Below are 22,254 nucleotides of genomic sequence, written 5' to 3'. Positions count from 1 at the left end.
CATTGTTTACTTTGAATCTTCCTGAAAGTTTACATCATTTCACACTAAGCTTGCTCAGGAGATTAGGGATGTGACAAGGAGGGTCTAACATACGATGCAAATGTTCAAATAAAGTGTGAGAGCAAAGAAAATGAAAAGATTGGAGGGATATGGTGCAGTGTTGATTTGGAGGAGGAATGAAAAACAGGTATGCGGTCTGACTATTGAGCAGACTGCAGACGAGAAGTCTGGCTGAAGGCTTAATTTCAGCAGGAGTGAGACTGCAGTGGGGCAGTCATGAAAACACGAAAGGGGTGTGAGCCTTCAAATGCCGATGCAGTGTATTTTATTTAGCTTAAATAAAATACTCACTGTAGTTGAAGAATGCTTGGAGGTAGGGGAGAGCAGTGCTTAATTTGAGCCAGTGGTTTGAGGTGGGGTCCACCAGCACTCATGTTTGGGGACTAGCACTTCTTTCTCCTCATCAGACTTTGAGAGCAAGAGAGGAAAAAATACAAAGGAGGGGGAGAAGAGAAAGAAGAGTTACAAAGTGAAAAGGAAAACCTGAAAAAGAAAATCAAGGGGTGCAGCAAAGAGGCATGAGATAGAATCAGTGATACTCTGCCTTGGTATTCGGCGACCCGGCCTATAATTGTGCCTTTCATGGGCCTCTGAGCAAAACTTTTAGCCCCTGCACTTATCATTTAATACATTAATCACTGCTAGGGGGTGGGGGACGCAACAATATTAATAGGATTGTCAACAAAGTTAAAAAGTTGGCGATCATTTGTTTGGTGAAAGGGAATTGCGTGCTGCCAGTTCAAGAACAATACTATTATTCTTTGTGGGGATTACATTACTAGAAGTACTTGAGGCTTTGTCTTGATGAAAACCTTTTAATTGTTTCTTGTAAATAAGGTATGTTCCATGCATGTCCAAGAGGGCCATGGTTTTCTCTGGATCATTTTGTTTAATAGGTAATAGTCAAAGTTAATACCGTTGTTCAATGAACTTTCCCTTACTTTCCTCTAACAATAAGGAAAATATGTCAAATGTCTTCAGTCTTCTACATATGCTAAAGGCAGGTGACAAGCGATGACATGCCACCATTGTTTCTTAGTTAAAGACAAATCTTGATTATACTGTAATCAAGAATGAACAGCACGTTTAAAAAGATTCACAGAAGGGGAAGGAGGGAGGATGCTGAAAACATGCGATTGAGAGCCTGATGTCACTTGCAAGGAAATTGATAGGCAACATAAACGGCCATTGATTTAGCCAATATGTGTGGATTTTTGTTTAAGGTAGTGCTTTGAAATTGTTGAGAGACCCCAGCTGGCCTAGAAAGAAAATCCCATACTGATGCAATATCTTGGGCTATAACAATATGGAAGCAAGAATTGTGGTAAATCTGTTCAACAGACGATTTTAGCAGAGTTATGCCACACCGTCAACAAAGAGTTATATGAAGGAGTCCAAAGATGGAAGTTACATTGTAAGTGGTGCAATTACCTCATATTCAGCAAATTGTTGTATGGTAGATATGTAAGTCAAAGGACCACTATTTTCGTTGGCTCTTTCAGAAAGCTTGAGCACGCACACATCTTTACTTTGTGAACAGAAAATGTCATCCTGACAGCTAAGTGACACAAATCAACACAGTGACAATTAGTGAATTGAACTATGCATTTAAGCAAAGAGATCCAAACATCAAACACTTCCTAAACAAGCAAAAAAAAAAACAATGGTTATAATGTGTCAGCAGAGTAAGTGCATCATCAAACGCACACTGGATCTCATTTGCAAGCTACATGTCACATCTGTAGTCTAAGAAAAGACCTGCTTGATCCCCCATCACCAAAACTTAATAAGACACTAATCGGACAATGTAACCTTCCGCAAAATGTCAGGTACTTGATGAAATAGTCAGCCAAGCAATGACAATGAAGGGCCTATGATAGCCAGTGGCTGAAAAGAGCGATCCGAAGTCGCTGTCCCTCTGTAATTCTTTCTGTAGCTTTTTGAAGAAGTGACAACATGAGGTAAACAACTTAAGCTGTCTCTAGTCACACCTAAAAGGCAGCATGGGAGTAATATCTTAAATCCAGTCATTATAGGGTCCAAAGCAGCATGGTTTTATTTGGGGAGAGTTATGTCAGACAGATCACATTGATTCTTTTGAACATGTGACTTGGGACTTTTGTCGTAGAGCAGAGGTGGACGTGGTCTGCTTATTTCAGTAGTGTCTGTGAGACTTTGTCTAATGATATTCACAAGTGAGGTTCAGTCGTTGGATGGGTTCCCAGATGTGTACTGGATTAGCAGCTGGTTACGTGATTAAGGTCGAGGTGTACCAGTAAATGGCATCCTCATCTATAAAAGAGGAGTACTGCTCCACGACCGTCAGCACTAGCAGACATCCTTTCCAACGCCTTTACCAGAAATCTTACAGAAGGATTGAAGGGAAGGTATGTCTCATTACAAAATGAACTAATGACTGCAATTTAGCTAATATGCTGGAAGGAACAGGAAGAAGAGACAACGTTTAAGGAAGTCGTTATTACCAGAAAGGTCACAACAGTTTCAGTGCAGCCAAGTGTAAAACTATATTTTCATGTCAAAGGAACCTTGGGGTTAGACCTAGGTTTACGGGAGGAGTCTGGAGAGCAAATAAAGGAGTAATGGGGGATTAGGTGGGGTATCCATAAACTTAACATCAAAGTGCATCAGAGAAGTGGTAAGAGCTACACAAGTTTTTGAAGTACACATGTAACGTCCAACATATCATAAAATGGAAGTTATGTTCTAAACATCATTGGAGTGTCAGAGCTACACTAGAGGTTTAAGCCAGACAGGGATATTTCCAAAGAATAAAAATTGGTTAGTAACATCCATAACAAAGTTGCAGGATGGAGCAAAATCTGCATCAGGAAGCACATGGAGAGCTTCAACGATTTTTGTCCTTTAAATCTGCATGGAAGGCGGATACAAATACGTCACAGGTGTAAGCATAGTGGAGAGTTTAGCGTAGGGTTTTTGATGACCTAGCCATCCTTAGTTTATTTGGTGTGGCCCTCCTGCATCTCCTAATCTACACTCGTCTCCAGTGTTTAATTTGCAATAGAATGAGTGCTGGTGCCCAAAGCTCTGCTCAGAAGCCCACAGCCAGCGCTGTTAAATATTGGGCCTCTTTAATCCACTGCTAGAGACTCTGTGCTCATTTTTCTCATGCTGCCCATCTCTGATTACTTCCTTAGTGACGGTTGTTTCCATCTAATCTCATCCTTCTTTCCTGTTTGTGCGGTTTCCCTTTCTGGCTCTAGGTCAGTGGTACTCAGTGTACTGCCCGCTGGTGGCCGGGCAAACCTTTTCTTGAAGCCCACAGACCTTCCCCTGAGAATCTGCAAACAGCAGCATAGAAGTAAAGCTGTTCGAGTTCAGTTTTTTCCTGTTACTGATAGCCAGGCAACATTGGTGATTCGGGCTTTTTTTTCTATAGTTAGTTTAGCTTGTTCTAAGAGCAGAGTTGCTCTGCTCATAAAACAAGCTGAAATGACCATAGAAACAAAGCTCGGAATGAAAAAAAACAAAGAAAACAATAACAACATGTTCGATGGCATATGTTGCTGCAGATACACATGTTTGGCACAGTCCGCTGCCTGGTGTTGGGCTCGGAGTATTACAAGTTGTTTTTCTTCGAAGAAGTCTTTTTTGGTCACGGGACCGAAGGACTCCTCCCTCTTCGGCTCCATTGCGCATGGGCGTCGACTCCATCTTAGATTGTTTTTTTCCGCTGTCGGGTTCGGACGTATTCCTTTTCGCTCCGTGTTTCGGTTCGGAAAGTTAGTCAGAATCTCGGAAGAAAGCGTCGGTATTGTTCCGTTCGGTATCGGGATAGTTAGGTACATCGACACCGATCATCGGAAGACTTTGGGGTAGCTTAGATTCCCCCATCGGGGCCTGGTCGGCCCGACCGCGTGCGACATCGAAGCCGATGGAACGGACCCCGTTCCGTTTCTGCCCAAAATGTCACAGTAAGTATCCTTATACAGATCAGCACTTGGTCTGTAACTTGTGCTTGTCCCCCGAGCACAAGGAGGATACCTGTGAGGCCTGTCGAGCCTTCCGGTCCAGAAAAACACTCCGGGACCGAAGAGCCAGGCGTCTACAAATGGCGTCCACGCCGACAAAACAACGTTTCGACGACGAAGAGGAAACATTCTCGGTTCCGGAATCAGAATCCGGAGACTCCGACGTCGAACAACAGCAACAAACTGTGAGTAAGACGTCGAAAAGTAAAACCATCGACAAAACGAAAGCCCAGGGGACGCCACTGCCAACAGGCCATGGCTCGACCCATAAAACAGGCGACCCGTCGAAGGCGCCGAAAAAGGGCACGCCCATAGCGAAGACACCCGACTCCGGTCGAGGGACCGCCATGGAGCAACCTCGGAGCCGAGAAAGCGGCTCCGAGAGACAAAAACAAGATACCGGCACCGAAAAACATCGGCACCGAGAATCCATGCCGAAAGGAACAAAAATTCTGTCGGTGCCGAAACCGAAAAAAGATTCTCTCTCGGCGCCGAAAAATACCACACCTTCATCCTACTCAGAGGAACAAGGAATAAGTGGCCAGATGCACAGATTTGGACAAGAGCTCCAAAGTGTAGAATCAGACTACACACAAAAGAGACTGTACATCCAGCAAGACACAGGGAAGATATCAACCCTTCCCCCAATAATAAGGAAAAGAAGGATCAGTCTCCTCAAGGATGACGCACAACCACAAGCCAAACTGGTCAAAAAAGTCACGCCTCCGCCCTCTCCACTACAACAGGCATCGCCGGCACAAACACCGCCACAAATGCACTCACCAGCGCAAACTACCATAAGTCAAGATGATCAGGATCAAGACGCTTGGGACCTATACGACACCCCAGTGCCGGACAATGATCCAGATTCATACCCCACAAAGCCGTCACCGCCAGAGGACAGTACCTCATACTCACAACTGGTGGCTAGGGCTGCAGAATTCCACAATGTCCAACTGCATTCAGATCCTATAGAGGATGATTTTTTATTTAACACCCTCTCGGCTACACACAGCCAATATCAATGTCTCCCAATGCTACCGGGGATGTTACGGCACGCAAAACAAATTTTTGAAGAGCCCGTAAAATCAAGAGCCATCACCCCAAGGGTGGATAAAAAATACAAACCACCACCCACAGATCCAGTGTTTATTACTTCGCAGTTACCACCTGACTCCGTAGTAGTAGGGGCAGCTCGCAAAAGAGCAAATTCCCATACATCTGGTGACGCCCCACCTCCGGACAAAGAAAGCAGAAAATTTGATGCGGCAGGAAAAAGAGTAGCATCACAGGCAGCCAACCAGTGGCGCATCGCAAATTCTCAAGCGCTGCTGGCCAGATATGACCGCGCTCACTGGGATGAGATGTAACTTCTCGTAGACCATCTTCCCCAAGAATACCAAAAAAGGGCGCAGCAAATAGTTGAAGAGGGACAAACGATCTCAAACAATCAAATCCGCTCTTCACTGGACGCAGCCGATACTGCAGCGAGAACAGTCAACACTGCTGTCACCATAAGGAGACACGCTTGGCTCCGCACTTCAGGATTCAAACCTGAAATCCAGCAGGCTGTCCTTAATATGCCCTTCAACGAAAAACAACTTTTTGGCCCTGAAGTGGATACAGCCATTGAAAAACTTAAAAAGGACACAGACACGGCCAAGGCCATGGGCGCACTCTACTCCCCGCAGAGCAGAGGCTCTTTCAGAAAAACTCCATTTAGAGGGGGGTTTCGTGGCCAACCCACAGACACCACCAGCCAACAAACAAGAACCACACCATATCAGGGTTCCTTCCAAAGGGGAGGTTTCAGGGGATATAGGGGGGGTCAATTCCCAAGGAGTAGGGGAAGATTCCAGACTCCAAAAACACCTCCACCTAAACAGTGACTTTCAAGTCACGCAACCCCTTCACTCAACACCAGTGGGGGGAAGACTAAGCCAATTCTACCAATCTTGGCAACAGATTACAACAGACAATTGGGTATTAGCAATAATCCAACATGGCTATTGCATAGAATTCCACAACTTCCCACCAAACATCCCTCCCAAAACACGCAAAATGTCACCACAACATTTAGAACTTTTAGGACTAGAAGTTCAAGCACTACTGCAAAAGGATGCAATAGAGTTAGTACCAGTACAACAAAAAAACACAGGAGTTTACTCCCTGTACTTTCTAATTCCAAAAAAAGACAAAACATTAAGACCAATATTAGATCTCAGGACACTAAATACCTACATCATATCGGACCATTTTCACATGGTCACACTACAAGACATCATTCCACTGCTCAAACAGCAAGATTACATGACCACATTAGACCTAAAGGATGCGTACTTTCATATACCAATACACCCTTCTCACAGAAAGTACCTACGGTTCGTATTCAAAGGAATACATTACCAATTCAAGGTGTTGCCATTCGGAATAACAACTGCACCAAGAGTGTTCACAAAATGTCTAGCAGTAGTAGCAGCACACATCAGGAGACAACAGATACATGTGTTCCCTTACCTAGACGATTGGCTAATCAAGACCAACACAGTAAAAAAATGCGCAAACGACACCACATTTGCCATACAAACCCTTCACAAACTGGGGTTTTCCATCAACTATACAAAATCACACCTAGAACCGTGTCAGACACAACAATATCTAGGAGCAACCATCAACACATCAAAAGGAATTGCCACTCCAAGTCCACAAAGAGTGCAGGCATTCCACAAGGTAATAAGTGCTATGTTTCCAAACCAAAAGATACAAGCAAAATTTGTGCTAAAACTTCTAGGCATGATGTCATCATGCATAGCCATTGTCCCAAACGCAAGAGTACACATGCGACCCTTACAACAGTGTCTAGCATCACAATGGTCACAGGCACAGGGTCAACTTCAAGATCTGGTGTTGGTAGACCGCCAAACATACCTCTCGCTTCTATGGTGGAACAGCAAAAATTTAAACAAAGGGCGGACATTTCAGGACCCAGTGCCTCAATACGTTATAACAACAGATGCTTCCATGACAGGGTGGGGAGCACACCTCAATCACCACAGCATTCAAGGACAATGGGATATACACGAAACAAAATTTCATATCAATTACCTAGAACTGTTAGCAGTATTTCTAGCGTTAAAAGCCTTCCAACCCATAATAACACACAAATACATTCTTGTCAAAACAGACAACATGACAACAATGTATTATTTAAACAAACAAGGAGGAACACACTCAACACAATTGTGCCTCCTAACACAAAAAATTTGGCAGTGGGCGATTCACAACAACATTCGCCTAATAGCACAATTTATTCCAGGAATACAAAACCAACTAGCAGACAACCTTTCGCGAGACCACCAACAAGTCCACGAATGGGAAATTCACCCCCAAGTTCTGAACAAGTACTTTCAAATTTGGGGAACACCCCAGATAGATTTGTTCGCAACAAAAGAAAACTCAAAATGCCAAAACTTCGCATCCAGGTACCCACACCGCGAATCACAAGGCAATGCTCTATGGATGAGTTGGTCAGGGATATTTGCGTACGCTTTTCCCCCTCTCCCTCTCCTTCCATATCTAGTAAACAAGTTGAGTCAAAACCAACTCAAACTCATACTGATAGCACCCACATGGGCAAGACAACCTTGGTATACAACTCTACTAGACCTTTCACTAGTACCGCATGTCAAACTACCCAACAGGCCAGATCTGTTAACACAACACAAACAACTGTTCAGGCATCCAAACCCAGCATCATTGAATCTGGCAATTTGGCTCCTGAAATCCTAGAATTCGGACACTTAGACCTCACACAAGAATGCATGGAGGTCATAAAACAAGCTAGAAAACCTTCCACTAGACACTGCTATGCATCTAAGTGGAAAAGATTTGTTTACTACTGCCATGCCAATCAAATACAACCATTACATGCCTCTACTAAAGACATAGTAGGATACTTACTACATTTGCAAAAAGCAAATCTCGCTTTTTCATCTATAAAAATACACCTCGCAGCAATATCTGCTTACCTACAAACTACTCATTCATCGTCTCTATTTAGAATACCAGTTATTAAAGCATTCATGGAAGGGCTAAAAAGAATTATACCACCAAGAACACCACCAGTTCCTTCATGGAATCTTAACATCGTCTTAACAAGACTCATGGGTCCACCTTTCGAACCCATGCATTCCTGTGAAATGCAATATCTAACCTGGAAGGTCGCATTTCTCATTGCAATCACATCCCTCAGAAGAGTAAGTGAAATACAGGCATTTACCATACAAGAACCATTTATTCAAATACACAACAATAAAATAGTTCTAAGAACAAATCCAAAATTTCTGCCAAAGGTAATCTCACCATTCCATTTAAATCAAACAGTAGAATTGCCAGTGTTCTTCCCACAACCAAATTCTGTGGCTGAAAGGGCACTACATACATTAGACATCAAAAGAGCACTAATGTATTACATTGACAGAACAAAGCTAATCAGGAAAACAAAACAACTGTTCATAGCTTTTAAAAAACCACACATAGGAAATCCAATCTCTAAACAAGGCATTGCTAGATGGATAGTCAGATGTATTCAAACATGCTATCTTAAAGCCAAAAGAGAATTGCCTATTACACCAAAGGCACACTCAACCAGAAAGAAAGGTGCTACAATGGCCTTTCTAGGAAACATTCCTATGAGCGAAATATGTAAGGCTGCAACCTGGTCTACGCCTCATACGTTTACTAAACACTACTGTGTAGATGTACTAAATGCACAACAAGCTACAGTGGGCCAAGCTGTACTAAGAACATTATTCCAAACTACTTCAACTCCTACAGGCTAAACCACCGCTTTTAGGGGAGGTAACTGCTTTATAGTCTATGCCAAACATGTGTATCTGCAGCAACATATGCCATCGAACTGAAAATGTCACTTACCCAGTGTACATCTGTTCGTGGCATTAGTCGCTGCAGATTCACATGTACCCTCCCACCTCCCCGGGAAGCCTGTAGCCGTTTAGAAGTAGATCATAAATCTTAAACATCTGTACATTTGTAAATAATTATTATAAACTCTTAACGTACATACATATTCACTCCATTGCATGGGCACTATTTATACCAAACAACTCCATCCTCACCCTCTGCGGGGAAAACAATCTAAGATGGAGTCGACGCCCATACGCAATGGAGCCGAAGAGGGAGGAGTCCTTCGGTCCCGTGACCAAAAAAGACTTCTTCGAAGAAAAACAACTTGTAATACTCCGAGCCCAACACCAGGCAGCGGACTGTGCCAAACATGTGAATCTGCAGCGACTAATGCCACGAACAGATGTACACTGGGTAAGTGACATTTTCATTCTAGCTAATGTCAAGTATTTTCAGTCCTATGAAGGACACAGAGGCGAGGATTATGCTCCTCTTTTTTTGCTGTTTATTAACACAAAGCACACAGCAGCCAGTGGAAAAACTTTATGTAAAAAAAAAAACTACATTTCCCAAACATTCTATATTGACGATATATCTCCTGCGCCCGTGATGTTCTTCTACCGCCTCTATATAATTCCTTCAGCGCCATGATCGTCCTCTTTCTTTGTCTGACGACTTGATTCTTCTCATTAACTTTTTCAGATACCAGATATCCCGTCAATTGTAGAACAACCACTGCAAACTTCAGAGGAGCAGCCAGGTACAAACATCATCAAAGGACCAACCAGGTCCATAACTGGAAACAGAGACGGAACCTCAAAATTCCGCTACCCATTGTAGGAGGCTGGACCGCTATGTAGTGTGCAAAACTAGGTGGTCCAGGCAACCACACATTGATTTACAGGGGTAAAAACTAGACCACCTAATGCTCTAATGTTTTTGGTAGCTTGGTCGAGCAGTTAGGCCAATCTGGGAGAAGTGCAACGCATTTGTTGTATTCATAGCATCAGTCTTGCAACTAACTCACTCACTCAGAGGCATAACTCAAGACCTGGCACTCTGGCAGGAGGTCCGGGTTGTTTTTGAAGTCCCTCGACTGTGGCTTCCTCCTGGTCCTTTTCCAGTCCCGGGTGGACTGTTTTTCTTGGTGTCCGAAGTCAGATGACCAATAGCCAGGGTATTGGTACGTTCAGTCACTAGAGGGCGCAGTGCCTCAAGACTTGGTACAGTGACAGGGTTTGTCCTTTTGTTTGTTGTTGTGAAGTTTGGTCCGGCTGCGGCTTTCAGCTCCGGAGTTAGCCTCCGGTCAGTGAAGTCGACCTCACTGGCTTGTTGGTTCCTTGTGGATTTAGAGTGGCACCTCCACTCTGGGCGGAGTTCTCTGGCGATTTGCGAAGTCTGGAGCTTCTCTGTTTTTTTTTTTTTTTTTTTTTTTAGAGTTTTTCCAGTTGTACAGCAACTCCTCAGCGGCGATTGTCAGGTCCTGGGTGCAGCAGGCAGGGTTTGGTGCCTTTTCTCAGTGCCGCAGGTCCACAGTTCTCTTGCCTTTGGATCTTCTTGTTGCTGGTCTTCTTCTGTCCATCGAATCTCATTTCTTAGTCTAGGGATCCCCACTAAATACTGTATTTAGTGGGCGTTTTAGGGGAACCTGGTAGTGACCAATGGGGAATCTACCTTAGGGTGGCTACACCCATTAAGTCACCATTTCCTGTGGGCAGAGGACACTTCCCTACACCTGATTGGCTATTTCCTTCCATCCGAGATGGAGGAAAATGAAATGGCGAGTCCATTTCACAGGCGATACCTTGGGGGTTGGTGCTTGCTAGGTAGGGCCACTCCTTCTGTCCTTTGTTTGAGTTTCCCGCTGTTGCTTCCACCAAAAGTTGTGGTTTGCAATGGGAGGGGCATCTGCTGCTAGCAGCAAGCCTGGAGGTCAAGTTTCAAAGGCGGCAAGCCCTTTGAAGCTCGCCAACAGCGATTTGCACATTCCTGAGGAGAGGGGATGTTAGCACATCCATCCAGGAAGGGCTTTGTTATACATCCCAGAGGGCAGAGGCCCTCATCCCAGGGGTGCAGATTTGTGTCTAGAGTTGGCAGGCTGGATGTGACGGCCAGCAAACATGCCAGGATAGTTAGCTTTTGCAGGGGGCACCTCTAAGGTGACCCCCTTGGTAATGAATCCAATACTGGTACCCGGGTGGATTTATCATTTTGAGTTGTTTGATACCAAACAACCCATGGTTCAGAGTAGCCATCCTGTAGCTGTGAAACCTGTGTTGACCAGTGTCCAGCACATGTCTTAAAGTGGCTGCTCTGTTCACTCACTATGTCCCAGGTTTGGCAGGGACACAGTGAGGGCATAGTGCTCATGCAGCTATTCCCTCACATGCAGTATAGTGCACCCTGCCTTAGAGTTGGAAGGCCTGCCAGAGGGGTGTCTTACCCACAGTGCATGCAGTGTATAGTGGACAGGGCACACAAGCAGGGTGCCATGTCGAGTTTGTATTTTAGGTTTGCATCTGGACACTCAACCTGCAGTGGCAGTGCTGGGTGCACCTGAATGCAGGGCCTTAGAGGGTGGCACAATCAGTGATGAGGCCCTCAGGGGCCTACCCTTAGTATCTCCTGCCCTGGGTACCTAAGTACCATTTACTAGGGACTTATGGGGGCAGCTGAAGGTGTCTCCAATTGTGTCAATTCATCACAACTGTTTAGGGAAAGAGCTTTGACTCAGGGAACCTGGTTAGCAGGGGCCCTCGGCACTAACAACTTCTAGGCTACAACACATACCAGGCAAAAAGTGGGGGCTAACCATGTCAGAAAGAGGGCTTTTCTCACACCCATTCTTTTGTTCGGATTCTGAAAAAGATAAAGATAATGGCATCATCACACCCAGAGATAATTTTTAATCAACATTACTAAGTACTGGCATGAACCAGCGTGTCTGGAATGCACCAAGTCATGAGCTGAAGGTGCTTTGAAGAAGAAGGGGATGAGACTTCTCCATTGGGTCTGTCAACAGTTCTGGAAATGACCGAATCTAGACTGGAGAGTCCAGAGACCCCACCGGTTCTGAAGGGCTTGAAAGGAAGAATGGTGAAGTTTCAGTTTCTGGCGTCTTTGAGAAACCTCGAGTTCCAGTACGCCACCACATTGCAGTGACCCGAAAGGTATTCTGCTGTTACTGAAATGTTGTGTCGCAGGCAGTAGTGCCAAAAGTTATTTGCGATATCTGCCAGAACCTGGGATTTTGTTCCCCCTAATTTGTTTATTTAGTGGACTGCTGAGATGTTGTCCATTCTCAGCAGGATGCTGCATTTGGAGATTGGAGCCAGAGCCTAAATGGCAAAGGAACCGGCTAAGAATTCCAAGCAGTTTATGTGCAAATGAGACTCCTCTTGCGACCATCGCCTTCTGGTGGAAACATTGCCGCATCTGGCGCCCCAGTCCCATTGACGGCGTCTGATTCCAACACTATATCCAGCTGGGTGCCAAAAAGGGCTCTGCTGTCACATTCGGACATGTGGTATAGCCACCAACGTAGTTCAGACCTGGTGTCGGGAGTGAGAGAAATGAGATCTGAGTAACTCACGTCTCTTTGAAGATGTTGCATCTTCAAGCGTTGTAGTGCTCAGTAGTGCACAAGGGCCAGGAAAATCGCCTGGATCGAGGAGGTCAGGAGTCCCACTATCCTGGCTGGGGTTCTGAGGGAGAACTGGGCCTTGTAAAGGATGGATTTGATCTCTTTCTGGACTTACTTGAACATTTGGGTGGGAAGTAACTGCTGGAAGGTGGATGACGTTCTGGAATCCCAGAAATTCCATAAAACGGGATGGGTAAAGAGCAGGTGCGGCTCGCGGGAGGGAAAAGGGGTGAGGCGGTGCGTGGTGTGGAGGTTGGGGGCAAAACAAATTTTAATGATACAAATAAATAAAACTTACCTTTTTGCCGCGCCGCTGCTGCACCACACCATCTTGCATTTGCAGGCACAGGCTCCCAGCCTGCCCTGCGGCCAATCCTGATGCTGATAAGAGCAGCATCAGGATTGGCTGGGAGCGCCCAGCAAGGGTGCTCCCAGGCAGACTGGGAGCCTGTGCAAGCTCTCTCCAGCCCGGCAACACATTGCCGGTCTGGAAAGAGCCCTGTGCACATGTGTGTTTGCTCACTCGAGACGGCAGGCCAAACACATACACACTCCCCCTCTGTCCTGTCACACCAGTGGCCCCATCACTTTTATAGAAAAAACATAATAAACAGAGTTTACTATGTTTTTCTATAAAAGTTTTGCAGCTGCTGCTAGCGGGGTGGGGTGACTCTCCTCCGCCATAGCGATGGAGCCGCCCCTGGTAAAGAGCTGACTTCTTTGCATTGATGATGAAACCTATATTCTTTAAGAGATGGATGGTTTAATCTAGGTGGCAAACTATAGTTTGTTGGTCTTGGGCCGTAATCAGGATGTCTCTAGAATAATAATCAGACACCCTTGTAATGTAGATTCTCCAATACTGGGCGCATGACCTTGGGAAAGCACTATGGGGCGAAGGAGAGCCCGAAGGGGAGAACCTTGAAATGAAGCCATTGGTCCTTCCATCTGAATTGGAGGACTTTCCAATGGGGATGCCAAATCGGGATTGAAAGATCAGTGTCCTTCAGGTCAAGGCGGACCATCCAGTCACCCTCCCGAAGATTATCTCTGAGGAAATGGATCCCCTCCATCTTGAAGTGACGGTATAGACTCCAGCTGTTGAAGACCTTTAAGTAGATGACTAAGCGGGAACCGCCGCCCGTCTTGTTTACTACCAAGTTATTGCTGCAGAAACCAGAGGGGTCTGGGCGGAAAGGACCAGTTGCCTCTTTCAGCACCAGTTGATCTATATCTTGTTGAATAAAGATCTGATCTGGTTGGGGAAAAATGGAAAGGCGATGGAAGGAAATTACGATATGATGCCCGAAGAACTCCAGTCTGCACCCCATAATGGTCTCTAGCACCCAGGGATCTGACGTCAGAGTTTTGAGGATAAGCTGCTGGTAATAGCTGCTGCATGAGGCCAGTCAGAAGTCTGTGGGAGGTTATCATCTTGTCAGAGAGGGGGCTTGGCAGTGGGTTCAGGACTGTAGGGGGGGTACTGACAGGGCATATCTTATTAATTGGTGGGCAGTGGGCTGAAGAGCGAGAGCTAGTGCTCTGTTTACTGACTGGGTGAAAGATGCATTTAAGGCATGGATGATGTCATTAGCCAGTATGAGGTCTTTGTTCTGGTCAAGGGATAGATTGATGGGCATATCTTGTTCTGCCATTTTTTGGCAGGCGGGTGAAACACCACGCTGAAATTTGTCTTCCGAAATTGGGTGGTATGTGGGGGGGGTGGGCAACCCAGATATAATGGGAGTGAGGAGGCAAGTTAACAGACTAAAGCACAAGCTGTAGGAATACTGGCAAGTAATGTGCAATATCAAAATAAACTGCCCCTCAGGAAGAACCTGTAGGGCCTGAGCTTGCCCTAGCAGATGGCGTAGGGGAGACATTCAGCGCTGCCTGTGAGGCAAACTGGCAACTGACTGGCTTCAGAAGCATGGCAGCAGGCTCAACTTGCTGAGCGTGAGGCATAACTCTCTTTTGTCCTGGTAGTGGCAGGGGACAAGAGTCCACGGCGTGAACAGTGTGCGAGGACAGTGAGCAAAAAATAGGACTGAGCAGTTTTGCGCTAGCACGCAATATCTCCCTGCCTACTTCCACCCGCTTTTGGTGCTGGGAATAAAAGCGGAACTATATACCCAGCATACAACCTGTGAAAGAAATGCACAATGATGTTTGAAGAATAACCTTAATATGCACTTATCTTTAATCATGAGCAGCAAAGAAAAAGAATGATCATAGCACTGAGGGAATTATTTGGAGGCGGCAGAAGGACGTCTTGGGTGCAGTAGATATGTCGTCAATATAGAATGTTTGGGAAATGTAGTTTATTTTTTATTTTTACATAAGGTGTTTTCGTTGGCTACTGTTTGTTTTTTGTTAATAAAGAGCAAAGAAAGAGAAGCATAGTCCAAAGCCTCCGGTCCTTACAAAGAATGCTACCAGGGTACATTTGATGGTATTCTTCTGTTTGTTAGCTTTCTCTTTACAGCCATTTAAGCATGTAGAATTGTCACACACGTACATATTCTAAATTTGCTGTGTTCATATGTGTGACATTTATATACCTCAAGTGTGACACTTTGAGTGACACTATATCACAAGACGATGAACATAAAAAGTAAAACTACTGAGATGGTCCGTGACTTTTTATCTTTGGATTTTGGTATTTGTAATTCTGTTTTCTTCATGAAAATACCAAAACTGCAAGTGCCAGAATGCAACAGAAAAAAGTTACTGGATGGTAAATTGCAATCAGATTTTATATTGCAGATTAGTACCTGTTCTACATGAGAGACGGTGCTGAGGACTCTTCCCACTTACTTCTCAGTATACAGCACTTACCCATCCCCTGGTGATGGGGAACACGTGTACACTGTCTGCTAGCAATGCTTTGCATTTCTCTTTCGATCGCGCTGGAAGCTCAGGAGGCCCTCTGTGATTGTCAACGCACGATGCGAGCTGACGTCATGGGGGGGTTGGGGGCGTCAGGGGTGGAAGGGCTTCCCCTTCCATCCCTGCCTTGGGGGGGTGGGTGGAGCTAGCGCTCCCCGCAGTTCCCGGGTGCAGGACGAGGTGATCTCGTCCAAGGCACCCAGGAACCGGTACCCTGGACGAGATCACCTCGTCCAGGGCACCGTAGGGGTTAAGGAAAAAAGATTAAAGCAAGAGGGAGAGCGAGAGAAAAGTGAGGGGGGTGTGGCGGGTGATTATGGAAGAGGAAGAAAATATGGGAACTGTGAACAGGAGCATAACAGAGTTGGGTTGGGCTAGTGAGTGTGAGGTGGTCCAATCCAGGTTTTTTATTTGCAGTCTGGTACCTGCTGTCATTTTTATTTTATTATAAATTCAGGACTACAGGCAAGAGAACGCAAAGAAATGTCATGTTTTGGGTGAGCTCCTCACAGAAGGAAATGGTAATCCTGAGAGTTTGGGGCAGTTTCATGACAACCTCTCTGGTATAGTTTTACCTTTAGGTATGTTGCTGGTACTGCATGGAACAATTTAATACTTTAAAGTACTTGAATATACTACCGAAGGTAATAATGTTTTCCACTATGGATGTTTCTCTGCTTGGGGGTCAATACATTTTATGATGAAGTGACACTGGAAGTGTCACACATAAACAGGCTGCAATCCTGGCAGCCCTGTAATATGTGGAAATGCATAGTTTTGGTGGAAAAGACCAGTTTCATCACAATAGACTTCAGTGACTGGAGGAACTTCAATCAGGGTTGTTGCACTGGGGAAAACGATGCATATTCATGCCTCTGGATCTCATCTTGTGACCGTAATTTCTGTGAATATGCAGTTAATATTTTTTTTACACACAATATATCATAGGCTACAAAATTGAAAAAGGTATAGGCTATATGTAATTTAGCCTGTAGCCTGCTGAAAAATGTGGCCAAAGTTTTGAAAGAAGAATTTTCTTATAATTTTTTTGAAAGTGAGTGTATATTTTCTGTCCCCATAATTCCTCACCCTGCCTTGGACGGGTGGTGGGGCGTTATCGATGTGGCCCTCGAGCACACCCCCCACAATGTACTTTTTGGCCCCTGAGAAAATGTTTGCAAGCACCCATGCTCTAGGTCAATATCTGATGAGGAAAATAAGAATTGGATCCCAAAAGTGAAACCCGGTGGCCCCATCTGCAACCATCGGCTCAAATTAGGCACTACCCACCCCTGGCCCCCTCATAGACCAGCAGTTCAGCTATTGCATACTTGCAAATGACAAAAAGAAATGCGCACTTCGTGATTTTTTTTTTTTACAGTTTAAACATACAACAGCATTCTAATATTTTGATTTTCTTTTTGTCCACAGGCACTGAAGCTCACAAGACAGCCAAAAGCTCCTGTATAGCATAGGAGAGATTTATTTTGAAGTGAATGTAAATATGTACTATACTGTAAACACACACAAAGAACAAATCAAAGACCTTGTATTTGTGAACGTTGCTTAAGTGCATATTTTATTTTTTAATTTAAAAAACATATAACCGTTAAAGTGCCTTAAAAGCATTCAGCAGAAATATTTCTAGAAAGATAAATTGCTGTTTTGCGTCAAAGTGGTATTTTGAACAAGTCCTGCTTTTATTTTTATAAAGGGGTGGGAGGAAATTGGGTAATGGGCATTTCACACGTTTTTTTTTTTTACTGCCGCAAAATGCAGATTTTACTTTAATGTTCATGTGTGTTAAAGGAACCAGAAGAGGCCAGTAATTCACTTATATCCCTTTACGAAGAGGTAGTCGGTACAAGAGCGTTCTATTGAATGAAGATGCATTCCATCATCATTCCGACTGTGATCTTCCTCTTTCAAGTACCTTCATGAACAAACAGCATGACGTCATCCACGCTGCTGAAGCCTGGTGGATATACAGTAAATACATTTCTAACATTCACATCAAGAACTTTTTAATTCTATTAAGGACATGGGAGGCGATGATTATGCTTCCCTTAATTCACCTTTTTATTTCTCAGCATCCAATTAGGAGCAAGTTAAACACTACATATCCCATGAATCAAGTGAACCATCTGACCAACCATAGACCCCAAGCCCTCTATAACATACTACCCACATTAACATATCCTCTTTCTTTGCACAAAGCGAAACAGGTGACAGACCCAACCTGTAATGCAGGGATAACCATCAAACAGAAAAAACTTGCAAGTCCATCAACATAGACTCAAGAACGGAAGTCTGAAGAGATCTGCACCACCTCGTCAGCTGGAAGACAAACGACTAGCCGAACTCAGGGACGTAGTTCTCGAAGCATCACGTACCATGTAATAGTAATTTGTCGTCATTTCCTAAGGCAGAACCAAAGACAGAGCCAAAAAAACTGCCCTGAACTAAAGAAACAATGCACATGTTATCAACAGGGAGGTAAGCACCTTATACGTCAGCATTAGCTGTAATAATCCATAAACAACAAGATAATACATTTATAACAGAAACACATCACAGTTATACATACAAACCAGTGTGTGGGTTGTATAATCCATCCCTGAAGAGGGATCGGCATTTCATGCACAACACTAATCACACACCATGGTTTCCAAGCTGAAGAATAGTGTTTGTGGGTACTGGAAGACCAGGCCTTTACGCTGAAGTCATTAGATTCCTGCGAAAGGTGTCTTAGGTGGAATAGCCTTTGCCAGGGCTTTGTTCACTGTATGGTGTACCCCTGAATCAAGTGCATAGACATAGTCATGCTCAAAGGACCCTACAGGGTGGTCATAGTAAAAGGATTCAAAAGCCTCATCTCCATAATTAGCCATGCTGACAGGGTGTGTAATCAGGACAACAGTGCCTAAAAACACCTGTGAGCCAGGAGTCAGTAGGATTAATAGGCAATGATCTCGAGGCAGGGTAAAAAGATTTAACTCTTAGGAACAAAGTTGAATTACAGTTTAAGCCGTGGAGTGAGCCCTGCCCAAAAGAAAATGTAAATACGCAAAGCCTAAGGTAATAATGATTGCAACCCTGCAGCGACTGCCGACAAGGTGTAAAACCGAGAGTAACAAGGCTCGGGAGGGCCAGGGGCAGGTGCATCTCTTCATGTGCGTCTGCACTTTGAAGAGGCCAGGAGATCAGCCGGCAATTTTGTGCATGGCCTCTGAGGTGCAGAAATCACTCCACAATTCAAAAGCGGAGCGTCGAGCGCAGGAAGGAAGCACGTTCCCAAGAAAGAAATATTCAGTATAAAGGGGGTACCACTGTATGCAACATGACCATTGGGGAAGGGGGGTGGGGGGTTTACAAATAACCAGTACGCTACGTCAAGTTATCGGAAAGGCAAGAAACCGGTGGGGAAGATCCCTCGGCATTCACGTAAGCGACCATATAAATAAACCATACATGTATATCTGTATATAAAGCATACAAGCCTAGAATACACTAAACACAGTAAATAGTGAAATGGTCAATTAAGGCAAAGGGTATTTAACTGGCTGCGGAGCAGCAAAGAAAGAGGATATGTTGTTAGCATTTTATATAGAGCTGGGGCTTTATGGTTGGTCAGATGGTACACGTGATTTACAAGATATGTAGTGTTTGTTTAGCTTGCTTCTAATTGACTGCTGAGAAATAAAAAGTGAAGAAAGATAAGCATAATCTGAGCCTCCAGTCCTGACAGAATTCTCACATTGGCTGCCATATCGTTCTAGAAATTTCCTTCTGTTAATGTATTATTGGCGGAAGAAATAGCTACATTCCATTTTATGATTATTATTATTTTTTCTCTTGCTTTTATGTATACTTGATAAATTGTTACTTTTTTTTTGCAAATATACTAGACTTCTATTATGAGTCCATAACCAAATATTTTACATTTTTGTCATGTGTATTATTGAGCCATTTTAATTATAATAATTGTTCCTTGTACATGTTGCTTAAGTAAGACCTCATAGACCCCCAGAGTAGCCCCTTAGGCACCAGAAGTGCAACAGCGTAAATTGAAGTGGTATTGAATGAGCTTCAGTCGATTTTGTCTTTCCACTCACCACCAGTCAGTGCAGTGCTGTACTTCGAAATTTACGATTTGTGCACTCATCATTTATCCGTTTTGGACACCATACTGATTAATAACTTCAGTGATAAAACGGCCTGCTACATCAAAATGCGGATTAGTTGTGATCTATGTAATTTTCTCACTTATGCTTCTGTGAGTACAACAATGTCAAATCGGATTCGTTGTTGTTCAGCCGCGTGAGCCACTTCTGCATGGTCTTTGCACACTTTTCGATCGACCTCAGATTGCTGTTATTGCCATTGTCATCTTTAGAACTGTGCCATGAATTAGTGTTAGTTATGTGTTCTGACTTTTAATATTTTCAGTCCTTTGGTATCAATGCATTAATATGAAGTCCTTAGCCTCTGGCTATCTGTCATTGTAACGTGCAGTAGAAATGAGACATTCCTCACAGTCATATACATTTCCTCCTATTAGTGGCCCTTATCAAAGATTTCCACCCTAGTGTCGAGGCACAGGCAGAAATTGAGGGCATACATTCTTTCAGTGTGCCCAGCGGTACATAGGTGGGCACAGTAGCTCGTACCACCGACTCCCATGTCGCAGTCTTTTTATTTTTCAACATATATTTCACCTACAGTGCTGGCTATCTAGTTATGATATGAATATATTCTTCTCACACATGGTCTGTTTCAGGCCCTAGTCCTCTATCTTAGAAAGGACTATTTTAAATTGCTACCCTAATGTTAACAGCAGGTACTATCAGCTGTAAGCACCAGTTATTACAGAGAACGTGTGAGGCTAGAGTTTCACACTACCATTGTTAAACTCTTTTTAAAAGCTCAAGCTACACTACAGATTACTCATAGTGATACCATTACGACTAAATACACTGCATTGCTTAGTTTTCTTGCTCCTACCTGTTTGCTTTCAGGCCTGTTGACCTTGTGCTGTTGCACAGGGTGCCAAGGTACCAGTGGAGAAATCACTACCTGAAAGCTTCCAGGTTTTTGGAAAGCTCTGGTAGCTCATGATATACCTATAATGCTTGAGCTTCCGATGTATACATCGTCCCGCAGATAGCATATCTTATGATTTATCTCCTTCAGGCTTCAGATTGGTTCACAGAGCTTTTACCCTGAGGTATCTCTCCACTGCAGTGAGGTGGCATTATGTTCTCCAACTGCATCGCAGATTATATTTGGCTCCAACCAGCACACTAGCATCAGTTCTTGTTGTTCTGCACTCTATTGATGCGGGTCCAACACTCGCTCCTGGTATCTCCTCAGCTTGGGAAATGCTGCAAGATGATGTCCCTTTCTTATCAATGTGACAACTGCATGTGGTGTCTTAGATTATGATGCAACACCCAAGCCTACAGTTCTTGTACACCCAGGGATATCAGGGAACACGAAACTAAGTTGTTTAGGACTGAGGCCTGCAAGGAAACACTTAAGCGATCTCCTTCACATACAGATAAGTCACCTGTAAGGAACAATCTCCTAAAAGTCCTCTTCTTCGTTTAAGAGATTGTCTTGCTTCTGGGAGTGTTGAGAGTCTCACTGTTGTTTCTCTTTTTAACCTTGTCGTTGAAGGACACCCTGTTCCTGAATTTCCAGGACTAATGGCTGACCCCACGATAACAAGGTTTTGTAGCATGATATGCTGAATCTGTTCCTGGTCCTCACTTTGTGCCCCTCCTATAAGGGGAAATAAATATCTGCGTACTTGGCCACTCCTCCGGCTCTGACATCAGCACTCGACTGCTCCAACCCAGCACATAAAAAGACGAAACCTGCCTGCCTCTTGTCTGCTTGGAGCCTACGTCCGAGAAAATGTAAGGTGTCGCTCTTCAAGCCATTAACTTTGCAAGAAGTTATCCATATGGTAAGCAAAAAGTTAAGATGAACATCTGTGATGTTCCACCAATAATGTAGGAAGTTTCAAAGCTACTGCAGGGCAATGCAGTCACAGCAGAGACCACCTTCTCAGCCTGTACAGATGCTCTAGCAGCTATACTGCAGAATCAGTCTCTGCCATCTTCTGCAGCCTTGAAACCTCTCTGACCTCCCCCCTCATATCCACATCTTCTGGAGGATCTTGTTTCCTTCAATTGGGAGGTGATCACTGGATAATCTATCAGATCCATGAGGGCTCAGCCCTACCCTTCCTTTTCCTGTTTCTTGACTACCCTCCTTCCACCAGGTCTTGCTCTCTAGCACTTTCCTCAATTTTGGAGGAAGCATCCCTTACACATTTGGACAAAAGGGACAAATAATTGGCAGCTCTTTAAGAAACGTGCACAGTATTTTATTCCCTATACTTCCTTGTCCCCAAGAAAGATAGATGTATGTGACCTGGATCTTTGCCTTTGTTTAGCTTGTTTATTCTCAAGGGCCAGTCAAGTCCTACAGGCCCTGAATGCTGGCAACTGGTTTGCGTCCATGGATCATCAGGGTGCCTGTTCCATCCTTCCATTTCTTCCACTCACTGGCATTATCTGAAGCTCGTAGAGGGATACCAGCACCATCAATTCAGAGTTCGACTGGTTGGTCTATTGATCAGACGTCCCTACGAAATCGATGGGGGGGGGTTAAGGCAGCTTCAATGTCAGTTCTTATATTTCTGTACTTTGATGCCTG

At 44.3% G+C, this 22,254-nt stretch overlaps 1 protein-coding gene across 1 annotated transcript in view; it reads left to right on the top strand.

Annotated features, from left to right (window-relative positions):
* SLC10A7 (solute carrier family 10 member 7) overlaps nucleotides 1-19,469 on the top strand; it is a 661,109-nt gene extending 641,640 nt beyond the window's left edge. The window contains exon 12 of the mRNA XM_069242617.1: nucleotides 16,960-19,469. Within this exon, the coding sequence (XP_069098718.1) occupies nucleotides 16,960-16,998 (39 nt within the window). The 3' untranslated portion in view covers nucleotides 16,999-19,469. The remainder of the gene's footprint in view (nucleotides 1-16,959) is intronic.
* The last annotated feature ends 2,785 nt before the right edge of the window (nucleotides 19,470-22,254 follow it).

The sequence above is a fragment of the Pleurodeles waltl genome, chromosome 1_2 (genome assembly GCF_031143425.1).
Source record: "Pleurodeles waltl isolate 20211129_DDA chromosome 1_2, aPleWal1.hap1.20221129, whole genome shotgun sequence".
Classification (NCBI taxonomy): Eukaryota; Metazoa; Chordata; class Amphibia; order Caudata; family Salamandridae; genus Pleurodeles; species Pleurodeles waltl.
The sequence above is the reverse complement of the archived record's forward strand: the minus strand, read 5'-3'. Positions and strand labels throughout refer to the sequence as shown.